This window comes from Capricornis sumatraensis, chromosome 8 (assembly GCF_032405125.1).
Source record: "Capricornis sumatraensis isolate serow.1 chromosome 8, serow.2, whole genome shotgun sequence".
NCBI classification, from domain to species: Eukaryota; Metazoa; Chordata; class Mammalia; order Artiodactyla; family Bovidae; genus Capricornis; species Capricornis sumatraensis.
In genome coordinates, this window is record NC_091076.1 from 97,133,517 (window position 1) to 97,150,721 (window position 17,205).

A 17,205-nucleotide genomic window follows, 5' to 3' on the forward strand; every position below is an offset into this window, starting at 1 on the left:
ATTCAGAGGTGGGTTGCAAACTCAAGACCCCGGGCTACTTTTATTTTGCAGTTGTCTGTGAACACTAAGTTACTTGCCTTCAGGTGGAGTGTGTCTGGCTGACTGCAAGCATCCTAGCCCTTGTTAGGTACTTCTCCTGCCCTACCCACCTGTTCCCTGAAGACATTTGAATTTACAACCCAGGGCTTGCTTATCTAGAAATACTATTTTTAAAAACAAAATTGGGTATTTGGGTATATACAATTTTGTGTCCTGCTTTCTTTCCCTAAACATTTTTATTGTGAGCACTATCTCCTGCCATTAATTATTCTTTAAGAATATGATAATGATTCTACTCTAAGGGTACATTATACAAACCCTTCCCCTGTTGTTGGGTATATAGATTGTTTCCAGATTTTTGCTGCCACAAATCACACCATGATAGACATCCTCGCTCATACCTCCTAGATTGCAGGTCTTATTTTCTTAGAATAGATCCATAGGAGTGGAATCGCAAGCTCTAAAGACGAGGACACAGGTTGCCAAATTCCAGTTTGGACCAAGTGACCCACCAGGTAGGATATGACAGCATCTCTCCTAACTGTGGTGGTTACTGGGAACGTATGCTGCGGGCTTGGCATAGCACCTGAGTATCTGTACCTGGGAAATGTTAGTCAGTAGTTTCACTATCAGTATTGAGCATTATTTTTTTATATAATTTTGTTTATCATATTTATTTTTATATTTGGCTATGTGGGCTTTTGTCTAGTTGGGGTGAGCAGGGGCTGCTCTCTAGTGGGCAGCCTGTGGGCTTCGCTTGTTGCAGAGCACGTGCTCTCGGGGGCACAGGCTTCAGCAATTGTGGCACACTGGCTTAGTAGCTCCGCAGCCTGTGGGATCCTCCTGGATCAGGGATCGCACCCATGTCTTCCGCATTGGCAGGTGAATTTTTCACCACTGAACCACCAGAGACGTCGTTGAGCTTTAGTCTTAGCCGATTTGGTAGGCCAGATTTCTCTCTTGTAAATTTACATTTACTACTGAGTGAGCTGGAACTTTTTACCCGCCTCCCCAGACTTTATTAACCACCTGTATTATTTCTTCTGTGAAATGTCTGCAGTGCCTCTTCCCCAGTTTTCCGATTAGGTATTCATGTTTTCCCTATTGATTTGTGAGTGCTTGCAATATATTAGCTCTCTGTCACGTTTGCTTTGGATCTCTTGCTGACACAATTCAAACATCTGGCTCCTACTCCAACTTATGCAAACTGCTTTATTGTATTTCTTCATTTATTTTTTTGAAAACTACTTTGGAATGTGGGGAAAAAAACCAAAAAGGACCAGAGGCAAGATAAGGAGTCAGGGGTATAATAGAAGATCAGGACAAATTCTCAGTGAATCTCAGGATAATGGAAGATATCTTCTGGGCACACGTGGAGGATTAGATGAGCCTCGTGGGTCAAGGAATGTTTGATGCATGGGGAACCCCACCTTCCAAACAGCAGTCTAGAGTTCACTGAGAACTGTGGGGGAGATGGCAGGAGAAACTAGCGGTAGTTGAGTGTCCGCTGTATTCAAGTGCTGCCGAGAACAGCACTTCGTTTCGTTATTCTAGCAAGGCGATGAGGTAGCTTTCATTATCCTTATTTTAAAACATGGGCACTGTAACCCAGACTGGCTTCTTGACCACCCCAGGCTGCACTGGGGAAGGAAGGAGGGCTGGAATTAGAAGTGAGGTCTGCCCTTTCTGCCAGGAGGCATTAGATCACTGGGGGCCTGTGGACTTTGAGTTGTTACAGAGTCACATGTGCTCTAATCGCCCCCAACTTCAAGCCATCCGAGTACATTGTTCTGTATTTACTTGAGTCCACCACAGTACATATCATACTTCTAAGTAACGTCTCCTGCGTTCAGTGGGTGGTGAGGAAATGTGATGCTCAGTGGCTCCCCCAAGAGGACGAAACAGGTGCTTGGCTGGCAAGGTGAGCTGTCAAGTATCCCTTTCCTTGACTCCCAAGGGGGCTCCTTAGGACCTATTCCTCCTTTCCTTTGCCACCGCAGGAGAGGACAGCGTGGTTAGCAGAGCAGCGTGGCTCGGGCCTTGGGATGAATGCTCAGGACCAAAAGAAGAGGTGTCGGCCAAACCAGTGCTTTGAAATAAAGCCTATATCCGCCTCTGTGTTATTTCTTAGATGCTAAGATCTTGACACCTTGGATCAGAAGGGAAAAAATCTCTGGGGGAGGTGAGTTGTCTGCCATCCACAGACCTCTATCCTCCCCTCCTGGGAGGTGGGTGGGGAACTGTGGCGGCGTGAGACATCCTCAGAGCTGGAAACTGCTTGTCTACCCTCCCCCACTCACCCCCAATACTTACCCCCCACCACCAAAATACCCTCTCCAGAAGCCTCATGGTGGGCATCCACTCAAAACCTTACATGGTCTCGCTTATGGAGTAACGGTAGAGAAAATGAAAACTCTCCCCACCCTGCCTTTGCCTGCCAGCCTCCCTCAGAGAAGGAAACTGGATCCAATAGTTTGTTTTTAAAACCTTTTAAGTATTTCATTGTAAGGTACACTCTCTTCACATAAAAAGCACACGGAATTCACCCTGTAACAGCGCAAATCAGTCTCTGAGGTCAGAGATGTATGAGCATCCTTACCTGTTCCCCTGAGGGCAGGTACCCTCCCAGGCTGCTGCAGTTTCTGTCTGCTGCTGTCCCCAGACAATCGTGGACTCCGCATCTCTGGGCTGACTGTCAGTCTACCCAGGTTTGGCCTCTTCTTCCTTGATAAAATCTGAGGTGCCTGGGCTGCTGAAAAGTGCAAAATCTTTTCAATAATTTTTTTATAGGAAAACATCTTCATAGAAAGACTGCTCAGAGGGCCTGTGGTAGGGAAGGCAGTTAAGGGAATTTAAAAAAAAATAAAATGGAGGCGAGGGAGAAGCTGAATTTGAAACCTGGTTCTATGACCTTGTAATCACGTGGGCTTGGACAGATCACTTCCGGGAGCCTGTTTTCCCCACCTGTGACATGGGAATAATAATACCTACTTCACAAGGCTGTGATCACCATTCATGAGCACCCCCTGACACCTGCCATGAGGAGTCTGAAGGGGGTCCTTCCTTTTGCTAAGAAGTTTCTAGCTTCCAGTTCATAGATATTGGGATGGGCTTGCTGTTAAAACCTTCGAGAGCCTTTACCTTTGGGACACACAAAGCCCGGCTCCCCATGTCCTCATCTAAACTTGAATCACAGTCTGTTCTGCAACTACATATTCATATCTTCAGGTTGTTTATTAGCAACTAATATGGTCTTCCAGAAAGATTCCAAGCATCTGGGGACCAGTTTTTTTTTTTTTTGCCTGTGTGTTACCCACCACTGGGTGGGGTTGATACATTCCCTGGAAGACAGTAACTGAAGTGCCAATTCTAATTGAGTTCCCGGTAATATATATTTTTAAAGTCACATTTTGAATTAGGTTGCTAATTGGTATGAATAATCTCAAGTTTCCTCTTCACATGTATTCTCAGGGCATGTGAGCTTGGGGAAAGGGTTTTGTTGTTTTCCACGCATCTCTACAAGTTCTCAAGTTCACAGGCAGTTAAAGATTGTGAATTTCTAGATGAAATGCTTCCAGGAGAATTTGCCTGGCTCATCTCCTCTTGGACAGTTCGGAACTTTCACAAATAGCCCGCAGCCAAGGGGGAGGGGGGTAAAGCCGGGAAGGGTCTCTGAGTTGTGTGCGAGAGAACAGCCTTCCTTGGCACATGAAGACAACTGGATTTATGTCCCACAGTGTAAGTTGTGGTTATGTGGATCTTTTTAAATCAGATTGAGGAAAGGAATGGAAGTTCTCCTTGGCTGCCCGTGAAGCCTGGTTTAAAACAATGATTAGCTACAGCTTACTTTCCCTGACAGGCCCTCGTCGGGGGAACTTGCTAGAAGGGGGAGCTGCCGGTGGTGTGGGTTCCAGCTTAGGGCATGTCGGTGGAGCCCAGGGAAATTGTGGGCATGACCAGAAAGAGAATTCTCCAGAAAATGAGAATACATTCTTTGGAGAGTGTAGGATGATGATTAGACAGGATCTCACTGACTGAGTTGGGAGAGAGGAGGGTGAGAGAGAGGGATGGAGGGCTTAACAGTAGGGGATCCTGCCCCCCTACCCCAGAAGCTGCGTTCCTGTGGCCCATAGGCTTCTCCCCGTCACTTGGGGCCTTATTCCTCGGCAGCTCTCAGAAGTCATCAACTGCCCCCTGCCTAGCCCCTGACAGATGGGTGTGGCTGGGCGGGGAAGCAGCAGGATCATTCTTTACTGAAGAGGAAACAGGAGGACGACCAGGGAAGGGGCAGGCTTGGGGCAAGGGCCAAGTCCAGGGGATATTCAGGACCTGGCTCAAAGGTCCTTTTTATGAGGATTTTACTTTGATTTCCAGCCGAATATTCAGCTTTCCTTCACACCCCAGGCAGCAGCCCTCCCGCTCCCCCACCCCATCCACACCCCTATGCGCCCTGTCTCCCAGAGGGCCTTTTCCCTCCAGCCTGCACTAGCTTGCTCCAACCATCAGGTCCCTGGAGGTCTGCTTTGGCCAGAACTTTCAGGGTCCTTAGGACCTTTATTATTTAAATATTCCAAGATTGCCTCAGAATTGTGTCTTTTCTCTCCAACTAGACTATAAGCTTCGAGGACCCTGTCTTAGCCAGCCTGTGTGTTTTCTCAAACTCTCTTGCAGGACAAGTAATAATCACTTAGTATGGTTTATAGGGCTTGAGAAGATGCATTCAGCTGAAAACTATGGGGAATTCTAGAAGTAGAACCATTTTTTCCCTTGTGCTGAACACCCAAGATAACTTAAGATAACAGATTAGTCTGTTTTGTTCAGAAAAGTACTTACTTCAAAGCATTGGCTCTCTTAAGTGATTTCCAGAATGATTTCCATAACCACGTCTCCTCTAACTGAGTTCCCAGCAAACTAAAGTAATAAAACTGAAAGAACTAGAGATTGTTTGACCAGGTCTGGCAGTGAAGAAAATACTGCTGGTAGTGAAGCCAGATTCCTCTGACTTTGGGCAGTTTGTACCTCAGTATCTGCAACTGTAAAATGGGAATATTTGCATCCTGTTGAGTTATCGTGAAGTTTAGCAATAATGTAGGTAAATGGTCTAACTCAGTGTCTGGTGCTTATTAGCTGCTAAAAATGGTAACTGCTGCTTCTGCCATAAACAGTGATAATAATACCACCAATAATAATTGGAAATCTGAAGTCACTCCCCTGAGAGAACCAAATTTGACCAGAAATGTATTATTATGCAGGCTTTATAGGTTGAGAATAACTTATTCAGCACCCTTTATTCCTGTGTAATTCTTGCTGACTCTCTTCTTTAATCCTATTACAAAATTCAAAAGACAAATAGCAACTCTTTTTATTGTAATTTGTTCAGCAAATGCCTTTTCTGTGTAATAATCCAAGGGCTTACAAAGATGAGTAAGACATTTTGGCCTAAAGATTATAATCTAACTTGGCTGCACCACTGACTTCTTCCCTGTGATACCCTTTAGGTTCTATAGAAAGCAAAGTCTTATGAAATACTCCTTATTTTCCATTTGCACCTGCAGTTACAAATGAAGTGACCTAAGCTGCCTGCAGTACAGGAGATCTGGGTTCAATCTGTAGGCTGGGAAGATCCCTGGAGAAGGGACTGGCTACCCACTCCAGTATTCTTGCCTGGAAAATTCCATAGACAGAGGAGTCTGGCAGGCTACAGTCCGTGGGATCACAAAGAGCTGGACAGGCTAGCAGCACACAAAGTGCCTAGTTTGTTTGTATCAATACATGGATTCCAGTTCCTAATCACCTTACTCACATCCAAAGTGAACAAAACCTCAGGCCATGGGCGCCTTCCTAAGATGATCTTCATGACAGCATGCTGCTGCTGCTAAGTCACTTCAGTCGTGTTCGACTCTGTGCGATCCCATAGACAGCAGCACACTAGGCTCCTCTGTTCCTGGGATTCTCGAGGGGAGAATACTGGAGTGGGTTGCCGTTTCCTTCACCAATGCATGAAAGTGAAAAGTGAAAGTGAAGTTGCTCAGTCTTGTCCGACTCTTAGCGACCCCATGGACTGTAGCCTACCAGGCTCTTCTGTCCTCGGGATTTTCCAGGCAAGAATATTGGAGTGGGGTGCCATTGCCTTCTCCCATGATAGCATGCTACATATACTAATTTTTAGGAAGACTAAATTATACTGACACTAAAAGGTGAAATATAACTTCCTGTCCAGGTAGTAAGACTGAGCCTTTGCCTTACAGAGGATGGAGCAAGTTGTGTTCAGAAGTTTTGTTGCCAGGCAACCTATCAACCTGAAGTTTGTCACTGAATTTTGGGAAGACTGTGGCTTGCTTTGGGCACCATGAAACCCATTCCTTCTAGTATCTGCACAAAGGGATGCCTCCAGTAGCCAAGAAATCAAACAGCTGTTTACACAGAAGGTGTCTGCCTCAATTGTCTGTCTTGACATTGCTGGGACACCAACTGTTGACTGAACAGTTCTTAATTTGACCAGCAAAGGAAAAAAAAAGTAGAAATCTTATATTTATACAAGACCTTGACGACTGGAGATTAGTTCAAGATAGTGGAGAAGGGCGTGCACTCACCTCCTCCTGTGAAAGCACTGAAATCGCAACTAACTATTGAACAGTCATTGACCAGAAGATGCTGGAACACATCAAAAAAAGATCCACCATGTCCAAAGTCAAAGGAGAAGCCACATTGAGATGGTAGGAGGGGCGCTGCTGCTGCTGCTGAGTCGCTTCAGTCATGTCCGACTCTGTGCGACCCCATAGACGGCAGCCCACCAGGCTCCCCCGTCCCTGGGATTCTCCAGGCAAGAACACTGGAGTGGGTTGCCATTTCCTTCTCCAATGCATGAAAGTGAAAAGTGAAAGCAAAGCCGCTCAGTCGTGTCCGACCCTTAGCGACCCCATGGACTGCAGCCTACCAGGCTCCTCCATCCATGGGATTTTCCAGGCAAGAGTACTGGAGTGGGCTGCCATTGCCTTCTCCGAGGAGGGGTGCAATCATGATAAAATCAAGTCCCATACCCACTGGGTGGACGACCCAAAAACTGAGGAACACTAGTATCACAGAAGTTCTCCCACTGTTGTGAAGGTTCTGAGCCCCATGTCAGGCTTTCCAGCCTGGGGATCTAGCAGGAAATCCTCAGGGAATCTCTCTGTAAAACTTAGCAGGATTTGATTGCAGGACTTCCACAGGACCAGGGGAAGCAGAGTCTCCACTCTTCGAGGCCACACACAAAATTTTGTGTGCACTAAGACTCAGAGAAGAAGCAGTGTGACCCCACAGGAGACTGAACCATACCTACCTGCTGGTGTTGGAGGGTCTTCTGCAGAGGCACGGATTGGCAGTGGCTCACCACAGGGACAAAGGCACTGGCCGCAGCAATCATAGGAAGTACCCTTTGGCATGAGCTGTCCTGGAGATCACCATTAGCTCCCCCATATAGCCTGCAGATTGCAGGGATGGGTTGCCTCAGATCAGAAAACTAACAGGAGGGAACACAGACTTACCCATCACCAGACAAGCAGATTAAAGTTTTACTGAGCACAGCCCTGCCCTCCAGAGTAAGACTGAGTTCTACACACCACCAGTTCCTCATATCAGGAAGCTTGCACAAGCCTCTTAGATAGCCTCATCTACCAGAAGCAAGAAGAACTATAATCCTGCAGCCTCCAGAATGAAAATCACAGAAATGGAAAGGCAGAAGATTATGTCCCAGATGAAGGAACAAGATGAAACCCCAGAAAAACAATGAAGTAGAGACAGGCAACCTTCCAGAAAAAGAATTCAGAATAATGATAATGAAGATGATCTGGGATCTTGGGAAAAATAATGGAGTCAAATATTGAGAAGATGCAAGAAACATTTAATAAAGACCTGGAAGAACTAAAAAGGAAACAAATAGATGAAGAATACACTAGAAGGAATCAGTAGCAGGATACCTGAGGGAAAGACAGAATGGTGGAAGTCAATACTGCACAACAGAATAAAGGAAAAAATGAAATGAAGACAGCCTAAGAGACCTCTGGGATAACATTAGAAACACCAACATTTTCATTATAGGGAATGGCAACCCACTCCAGTGTTCTTGTCTGGAGAATCCCAGGGACAGGGGAGCCTGGTGGGCTGCCGTCTATGGGATCACACAGAGTTGGACACGACTGAAGCGATCTAGCAGCAGCAGCAGCAGCAGCAGCAGCAGCAGCAGCAGCAGAAGGACAAGAGAGAGGGGATCTGAGAAGATATTTGAAGATATAATAGCTGAAAACTTCACTAACATGAGAAAGGAAATAGAACTTCAATCCAGTCCAGGAAACTCAGAGAGTCCCAGGCAGGATAAACTGAAGCAGGAACACACTGAAACACATACTAATCAAATTGACCAAAATCAAGGGAAAATGATAAATAACATACAAGGGTTAACCCAGAAGGTTAACAGCTGATTTCTCAGCAGAAACTCTGTAAGCTAGAAGGGAATGGCATGATATATTTAAAGCAATGAAACAGAAGAAACTACAACCAAGAATACTCTACCCAGTGAGGCGCTCATTCAGATTTGACGGAGAAGTCAAAAGCTTTAAAAGTGAATAGAATTCAGCACCTTCAAGTCAACTTTACAACAAATGCTGAAGAAACTTCTCTAGGCAGGAAACACAAGAGAAGGAAAAGACCTACAAAAACAGCCCCCCGCCCCCACCAAGGCCCCTGACGACTGAGAACCGAGTCCATTTAGTGGCCCATGTTCATTCCACGCACCTGGTCATCCTTTAACTCCTCACATCACTGTATGAAGTGAAGTGAAGTCGCTCAGTCACGTCCGACTCTTTGCGATCCCATGGATGGTAGCCTACCAGGCTCCTCCCTCCATGGGATTCTCCAGGCAGGAGTACTGGAGTGGGTTGCCATTTCCTTCTCCAGGAAGGAGACACAGTTCTGGATAGACAAAGTGGAAAAAGAAAGGTGGAGAGAGAAATCCAATTCCTGAACCTGTACCCGTCCCGACTTTAATGCCCAGTGCCTAGGGTTGTGCCTGAGAGATGCCTTTTGAAAAGGATTTATTGCTTCTTTTCAATCACGGGCAGAATTACAGCTTAACCGCAAGAGCCGATGTTGCCCTGGTGGAACAGGCAGCCTTCTGTACAGCCACAAATAATCGGCCGTGTCTGTTTGCTGGTCTGAGTGTGCTGGAAAATGTGTGTTGTTTCACATCCCCAGAGGAGATCTTAATGAAAGCTTAATTATGGACCATAAATGTGTTTTATTTAGGGACCCAGGAGGTGGGATTTTTTTGATTTGGAGAGATGTAGGGCCTAATAAGTAGCCAGGAAAGAAAACATAAACAGTGTCTGAGGCCTTTCATTTGTCCCTCCCCGGTGTGGTCCTGAACCGGCTCTCACACCCAGCGTGGACGTCCCCCACCCGGTCCTGTCCCTGATGCCTCCCCCTCCCAGGGCCAGCTCCAGAACTACGATCGGACACGGAGGGGCCTGCTGGGTTTCTGGCGGTTATAATCCAAACTGTGCCAGACACAGGTGTGAAGAAATCAAATGAGTCTCGAGAGAGAGAGAGAGAGAGAGAGACTGAAAGAGGAAGGATGGGATTTTATTGGTCGCTCACTCCTTTAAGTGCTAGGAGAAGGCTAGTGAAGTGGCCGCAGCTGCCTGGTCTTCCTGTGCCCCCGACGCACCACACTGGCCAGCCGTGGGCCCCCCTCTTGTCCACCTGCCCTCCGGAAGCTTGAGGTTTCCCCCCTTCTCTTCGGCTCCACTGTGCTGTGTGCCCCGCCCTGCCGAGGGCCACTTACCACACCAGGTAAATTTTACTGGGCCGTCGGGGGCCGGGCAGGCACAGCACAGGGGTCTCGATGGGCCTGGGGCTGGAGACGGGGAAGTAGCACAGGGTGGCTGGAGACTCGGGCACGGGGCCCGGGGAGGAAGGAGAGGGGCTCAGGAAGGGGGCAAAGCGGGCTGGAGGGAGGGGTGGTGGGGTGTCCTGGCCCGCCGGTGGGGAGGCGGGTGGCAGTAGTGGCAGGAGGAGGCAGCAGTAATTGGTATTGGGCTGCGGGACAGGGGAGAAAGCAAAGACGGAGCAGTAAGGGGAATATTCAACACAGAACAGCGGGTGCTCACTGCTGTCACCTGCACGAAAGAAAAAGAGCGGTCAGGAGGTAACACTCGCCCGGGGGAAAGGACATTCAAAAGGCTGAGAATGAATCAAAACTCAAACATCGTTCTTGAGGGGTGGATGGCATCTCCAAGTGCCTGGCTCCTGCCCAGGAGGCGCCTGGCTCGGGTCTCAGTCGCTGAAGAGCAGGGCAGTGACATCACCATCACCCCCCTTTCCGGCCCCTGGTCTCCAGCGTCCCCGACAGATGCAGGAAAGTTCTTCCCCACTAAGTTCCCATGTGGAAGCTCACGGGCCCTTCTCCTCTCCTACAGCCAGTCTAATTAGCTATTCTGGCAGCAACATATGGTGGTCTGCGGGGTCTCACTTAGGTAAGCCTCTCTCCCCTGATCTTCCAGCTGCCCACCCTGGTTGGGAGGTTGTGGTCATGCCCTAATCTGGCCTTTCTGTTGCAGAGGGGAGGCTTGGGGGAAAAGAGAAAGGAGCAGAGATCCTGGTGGGCTCACGGGCAGGGAGAGGGAGCAAGCAGGAAGAAGCAGGTGGACAGGAGGGAGGGGTCCAGGTGAAGTTAATGATTTGTTTGCTAACCTCACACTCAATCTGCCAGCCTTGCTGGAGGCAGAGTATGGGCGCCTGATGGAGTCACGATCCAGAGAGACCCCCCTCAGGCAGGACATATCTCTCTGCTCTGGCGCTCAGCGAGCTGGGTCACCTTGGATTGACGGCTTACCGCCTCAGAACCTGTTTCCTTGCCTGCAAAATGAGAGAGGTGTTCTCTCTAGCCCTGTTCCTGCCAGGGTGGTCCTGAGACCACAGCAGTGTGGCTGTCACCTGGCAGCTGCTTAGAAACGCAGACTTCCTGCCCACTCAAACCTACCGAATCATAACTGGCAGTTTATTGAGGTTCCCAGGTATTTCTGGAGAATTTTAAAGTTTGAGAAGCAAGGCTACGAGACAGTGGACCAAACTTATGATGAGAATCACCTGCAGAGCTTGTTAAAAAACCAGCTTTGCAGCCCCTTCATTGGAGAGACATGCTCTGAGTCAGGACAGGCCCCAGGTGTGTGTGTTTTATTAAGGACCTCCCTGGCGACTCTTAGCAACAGAGGAGTTTGGGAAATGCTGCGGTTGAACTTGGTTCCCAAGCTGAGACGCCATTGTTGGAGCCATTGCCTATAATGGAGGGCTCTAATCCTTAAGCACTTGAAAGTGCTGTAGGAGCTTACCCACCCATTTCCAAAGGCCTCTCTTGGCTCCTGGGTGGCTCCTACTTCTTGGAACCTTTCTCTGCAGTTGTCTTTCCCTTCCCTCCTCAACTGTTCTTGCACCTTCTCTCTCGTTACTCCATCCACTCTCTCAGGGAAGACACTCTTGTGGTTTCAGCCACCTCTTACTCACTGCAGGCCCTTGGCTTCCTCCTGGTGGCCAGGAGTCCTCTGCTGAGCAGCAGACCTGGGTAACCAGGTGCTTCCTGGCATCTCCTGGCCTGACCAGGATGTTCCTGAAGACAACAGCTACAGAATAAGCCTTGCCTTCTCCTTGGTTTCTCAGCCGCCGTTGACCTAGTTTTCTGGGCCAGAAATCCAAGATCTCTCGGATTCCTCCTTTTTCCTTTTCCCCATTCTTGACCCTCACCAAATTCTGCCAGGTTTACTTCTTTAAACTTACTTTCATCCTTCTGGCCCAGACCCTCTCCCGCTGCTTTTGCTCCAGGTCAAGCCCTTTTCAGGTCTCTCTGGGGCCACTGCCGTTGCGGGAGTCTGGTCTTTTGGCTTCTGTCTGCCCTCACCCTCCTTGCCAACTCCCTTCCCTGGTCCCGGTCAGCTGCTAACAATGCTGATCTGGTAGCGTCCTTTCCCTGCTCAGCCCGCTGCTCCAGCACCTCCAGCATGACATTCAGGGCCCTCGGGAGCCGGGTCCTTGCGTACCTGGAGGGCACCAACTTTACACTTCCTAACTTGTAGCCTGATCCTGACCCAGAGCTTCTCAAACTCAACCTGTGCACACAAATCTCCCAGAGAGCCTGTTACATGCGGGAGCCTGTTAAGGCTGGGCTGGGGTTCTTGCATTTTTAATAAGTTCTCGGGTGATGCCCCGGTTCCTTGTCTGGAGATACTGTGAGCCCCTAGCCTCGCTGTAGTTCCTCCATGTCTGTCTGTCTGTCCGTCCGTCCGTCCGTCCTCTCTCTCCTCCCTCTTCCTCGTCCTCTCTTCCACACCTTTGTGTCTTCAGCACCTCTACTGGGTGCACCTTCCTGCTTTAATCTCCTGTGCTCATTCGCTCAGTCCTGTCTGCCTCTTTGCGACCCCACGGACTGTAGGTCCCCAGGCTCCTCTGTCTATGGAACTTTCCAGGCAAGAATACTGGAGTGGGTTTCCCTTTCCTTCTCCAGGGGATCTGCCTGACCCAGGGGTTGAACCTGTGTCTCCTGCACTGGCAGGCATGTTCTTTACCCCTAGCCAGCTGGGAAGCCACCTTCCTCCTCTGGCCCTGGCTAAATCCCCTCCTTCAGGATTTTTTGCCCCACAGGCCCCTCCCAACACATCCTTAGAACTTTCCTTGGCCAGGGTGTGCTGGTGCCCCACCCTCCCACTAGGCTGGGAGCCCCTGGAAGGCAGGTCCTGTGTGCTTGATTCTTGTAGCCCCAGTATCTGTGTGGTGCCTGGCAGATAAGCAGGCAGTAGGTGAATAGTGAAGTGCTGATTGAATGCATGATGGGCAGGAAAAGCAAGGCTCCTTGTGCCACGTGCTCTGAGATGGTGGGGAGCAAGTTGAATGTGTTGCTAATATCCCATAGGTCCTGGGGGTATAGATGGATGACTTTACTGATAATCAGAGTTAAACATTTTAAATAATCAACTTATGACCTGTCACATCTCAAACTAAAATATCTTTGGTTGAGCTATTCTCTTACAGAGAGGCTAACCTGGGAGTGGCCTATGGGGCTGGGAGCAGGCTTCATAAGTAGAGGGGGTCTTTGGGATTAACCTTTACCTAAAGCCCAGTCTATACCCAGGATTTTAGTCCTCACAACTACCTTGTGGTGTTGGTAACCACTCCATTTTACTGATGAGAAAACTGAGATTGCAGAAGTTGCCAGTTTATAGGGTGAAGTAGACCAGAAATCTGAACCAGGACCTCAAATTCTGGGCTCTGTGATACCTGCGCCCCTCATTTAGGAGCATGGCCATACATGGACTGAGAATTAGGCTTCAGTCTATAAATACAGGAGCATTTGCTATGTCAGTTGTTTTCTAACTTGGGCAGACAGCTTGGAAAGTTGTTGGACGCCGCTGGACTTGCCTGGAAACCCATTCATCACGGCCTCTCAGGGAATCTTCAACAGAACTGACTTGCCAGGTAAGTTATGAAGATTTGGGATTTGCCCTCAAATTTCTCTTCCTGGCTGCGCTTCAAGTGACTATTTCCCAATCCAAAAGAGACCACAGTTGTCTTAGAGGTGTACCTTTTAAAATATGAGTTTGCTGCTTTTTCTTAGTTTCAGACTCCATCATAAGCCCACTCTTAGGCTGACTAGGTCTTGCTACTCCTACAAATCTGTATCTGGTAATGACTAACACTGAACTCAATAAGAAGTGAGGAGAATATCAGAACATTTGGCTCTGTTTTAAAGGGCAAGATTTTGGAAGCAGGCTCACCGGACTCCATCCAGATCACTTTTCCTGGCACATAATGAGAGGGACTGTGCCGGGGCTCCGGGTGAGAGGAGAGGGCAGGCGAGGGCTTTTACTTCCTATGAGCCTGGCACTCGGGGTCAGGAGCGTCTTAGGACTCTGGGTGTCAGACCCCCACAGCACAGTGGCCTTTGGATGGCTCTACATGTCCTGGAAAGGAGAGGTGGCTCCTGTCCAAGTCAGGATGGGGCTGGGAGGTGTTCTGGGAACAGGCAGGAGTCCAGGAGCCTGTGGCCCCCACAGCTCCGTGCACTCAATGGGCCTGCTGTCTGCTCTGCTTCCCACTGGTTCATACAGGTCGATGGAAGGACTCAGATCCTGGGTACAGACTGGGCCTTTGGTAAAGGTTAATCCCCAAGCCTCCTCCCTCTGCTTCTGAAAGAAGAATATGTTAACTGGGCCAGGCTTATTTCTTACTCGACATCCATGTTCACCTTGATCAAGAAATAGGATTTCTGAATCGATTGCATGTCAGACCCAGCTAAGTCTTGACTCGCTGCCTGAGTTTTTCATGTCTTTTTGGAGGGAAAGCAAATCTCTGGCTTGATGAATGCTTTCTGATTGTTCATCTTTTTCCATTTGGTGTTTTGCTTTAAAAATTTAGGGTGTGGTAAAAATGTCTGTGCCTTTGTTTGTGTTAGGTGTTTAAAAGTACAACTCTTGATTTTTGCTAAGGGAGAGAAGACTGAGGAGGGGGGAGGAGTTATCATAAAGACAATACAAAATTTTCTAGTCCATTCTGCTTATTGAATAAAGCTCTTGTGTGCAGGATACCTTAGTGAAGTGAAAGTGAAAGTCACTCAGTTGTGTTTGAGTCTTTGTGAAGCCATGGACTATACAGTCCCTGGAATTCTGCAGGCCAGAATACTGGAGTGGGTAACCTTTCCCGTCTCCAGGGGAGCTTCCCAACCCAGGGATCGAACCCAGGTCTCCCGCCTTGCAGGCAGATTCTTTACCAGCTGAGCCACAAGGGAAGCCCAAGAATACTGGAGTGGGTAGCCTATCCCTTCTCTAGGGGATCTTCCTGACCCAGGAATCAAACTGGGGTCTTCTGCATTGCAGGCAGATTCTTTACCAACTGAGCTATCATACATGAGCTATCATATATGAATTATGGTGCTGGAGGCTGTTCTAATGGTTGAGAATATATTTTATCTTTGAATCCTCACGGCTATGCTAGCAGGTAGGATCTGTTCTGACTCCCAGGCTCTGCCATTTTACAGATGAGGAAACTGAGGCACAGAGAAGTTACTTCTCAGAGGGACACAGCAAATGAGAAACAGGGCCCAGATGCTAATCCAAGCATTTTGTCGCTAAAGCACTTGCCCACAACTGCATGAAGATAGGGGACAAGGAGAATCATAAGCCAACTCATTTAGAAACTGTTCCATGGAATATATGAATGAATTTAAAATGCATGAATTCCTTCTGACAGAGTGTGAAGTACAATGAAAATCGGAGACCTTCTTGGCTATAAATCTATTAGTAGCGGGTACTGGCGGTTCCTCTCTTGTAAATAGCCAGTTTAGGGGTTCCGGATGATACTTCACATATAAGGATTATAATGGAATATCACTACATAGGTTTGCATATAAGTCAAGCCACATTCCCCAGCTGAATTATTTTTTCCAGGAAAAGTGTGGCATAACACAGTATGGAATGTTAGCCTATTGAGCAAAGGAATTCCACTGTCTTAATGGAATTAGTTTTGCGTAGAACTCAGGTCTGACATGGCAAGTTTTGGTAACTCGCCGCAATCTTTGGGTGGCCCCCAAAATGCTTTAGAAAATTATTTCCCTACGAGGTGAAGGAAAGCAGGAGCCTGTGAGTTTAGCCACCGAATTGGATGGAGGTGTCCTAGATACTTTAGGTCCCCACACCTTTTTTGCTACTACAGCAGGGTATTTATCAGAATGTTCTGAGTTGTCACCACCACTGGCCTCAACTTTGCCTGAATAAACTCAGCTTAAGTTTTGCCTTGTCCATGGGCTCTCGTTTCACTGGACTGATAAAGGAATTCAGTGGGTGAGACTACACACGTGAAACGAGTGGATCCCAACACACCAAGACTCTACCTTTAGTTTGCCCGATTAACCCAATTTGCTATAGTAACTAACATCAATCAGCAGGGTTTTTATGCTCCCTAGGTGGCTGGGCCACAGTGGTCCTGCTCATGGTTGCATAGAGCTCGGACACAGTCTAGAGCCATAATGTGATAATAAAGCTGCTGTTTTAAAATTTATTTATTGTATTGTTTTTAAGCTGGTGGATTTTTTTTTTTTTAATCAAGGTGGGTTTTAAAGGCTTTTACTCCAAGTGTTGCTTGCTTAGTCACTCATAGTGTCCAACTCTTTGCGACCCTTGGGACTGTAGCCCTCCAGGCTCCTCTGTCTGTGGGATTTTTCAGGCAAGAATACTGGATTGGGTTGCCCTTTCTTTCTCCAGGGGATCTTCTGACCCAAGGATCAAACCCATCTCCTTCCATGGCAGGCAGATTCTCTACCTGCTGAGCCATTGGGAAGTAACATCTCTTATTTGGTGAAATAATTATCCTTCTGCCAACTTGGCTATCTTGTCTATACCTTGGTGTTTCCAGTCTAGTGATTCCTCAAATTTGAGGTTTTATAGAATGGAAAGTGAGTTAATTTTCCTTCCCTGTAAGTGTTGTAAGTTCCATATGGAGTTCGCTCAGTTGGAAGAACATCTGTGTTAATCAGACAAATTAAACGTGGAATGGGCCTAAACTGTCCATTTGAATGATTTATCTCTGCAAAGGACAAAACACAGCATGCAAATGGCTACCCAGTTTTAGCAAGAAGGCTAAAAATTATAACGAGTGACTACAGTTCCATTATTTAAACTTAAATTCAGTTTTTAAAAAGACATCCTCAGTTTGATCCATGACAGCATGTATTTGAAATATTTGAGGAGTGATCTTATCTGCCCTATTTCATTCTTAAACAGTTGAATTAAAAACCTAATTCCTTCTAAAACACTTCAAAATGAGCAGTTGTTAACTAGGAAGAAACATGAGGTCACTTCTAAGCATGAGATAGGTTTTCCATTCTCAGAGGAGATGTGGGCAAATTTTAATGATGGAGCCTAAGACAGTCATGGGCAAGAAGAACAGCAGTGAGCAGGAGACCAAACTTCTTCCACACACTTACATTACAATGGAGAAGCCCGCTCACACATCTATTTTCAGCCAGTGGAAAGGTAGGAAGGATGCTCTGGGTTACAGAGCATCAACCAAAATCTGTGGTTACAGCGTCAGGAGCGGTAATAGTGTCCACTGCTACTGGTGGGTCTCTCCCCATCACCCTCAGCCAGA

At 47.6% G+C, this 17,205-nt stretch overlaps 1 protein-coding gene across 1 annotated transcript in view; it reads right to left on the reverse strand.

Annotated features, from left to right (window-relative positions):
- The window catches only part of MARCHF10 (membrane associated ring-CH-type finger 10), an 89,797-nt gene that overhangs the window by 29,918 nt on the left and 42,674 nt on the right, over nucleotides 1-17,205 (reverse strand). Inside the window, exon 4 of the mRNA XM_068978969.1 lies at nucleotides 2,639-2,791. Within this exon, the coding sequence (XP_068835070.1) occupies nucleotides 2,639-2,791 (153 nt within the window). The remainder of the gene's footprint in view (nucleotides 1-2,638; nucleotides 2,792-17,205) is intronic.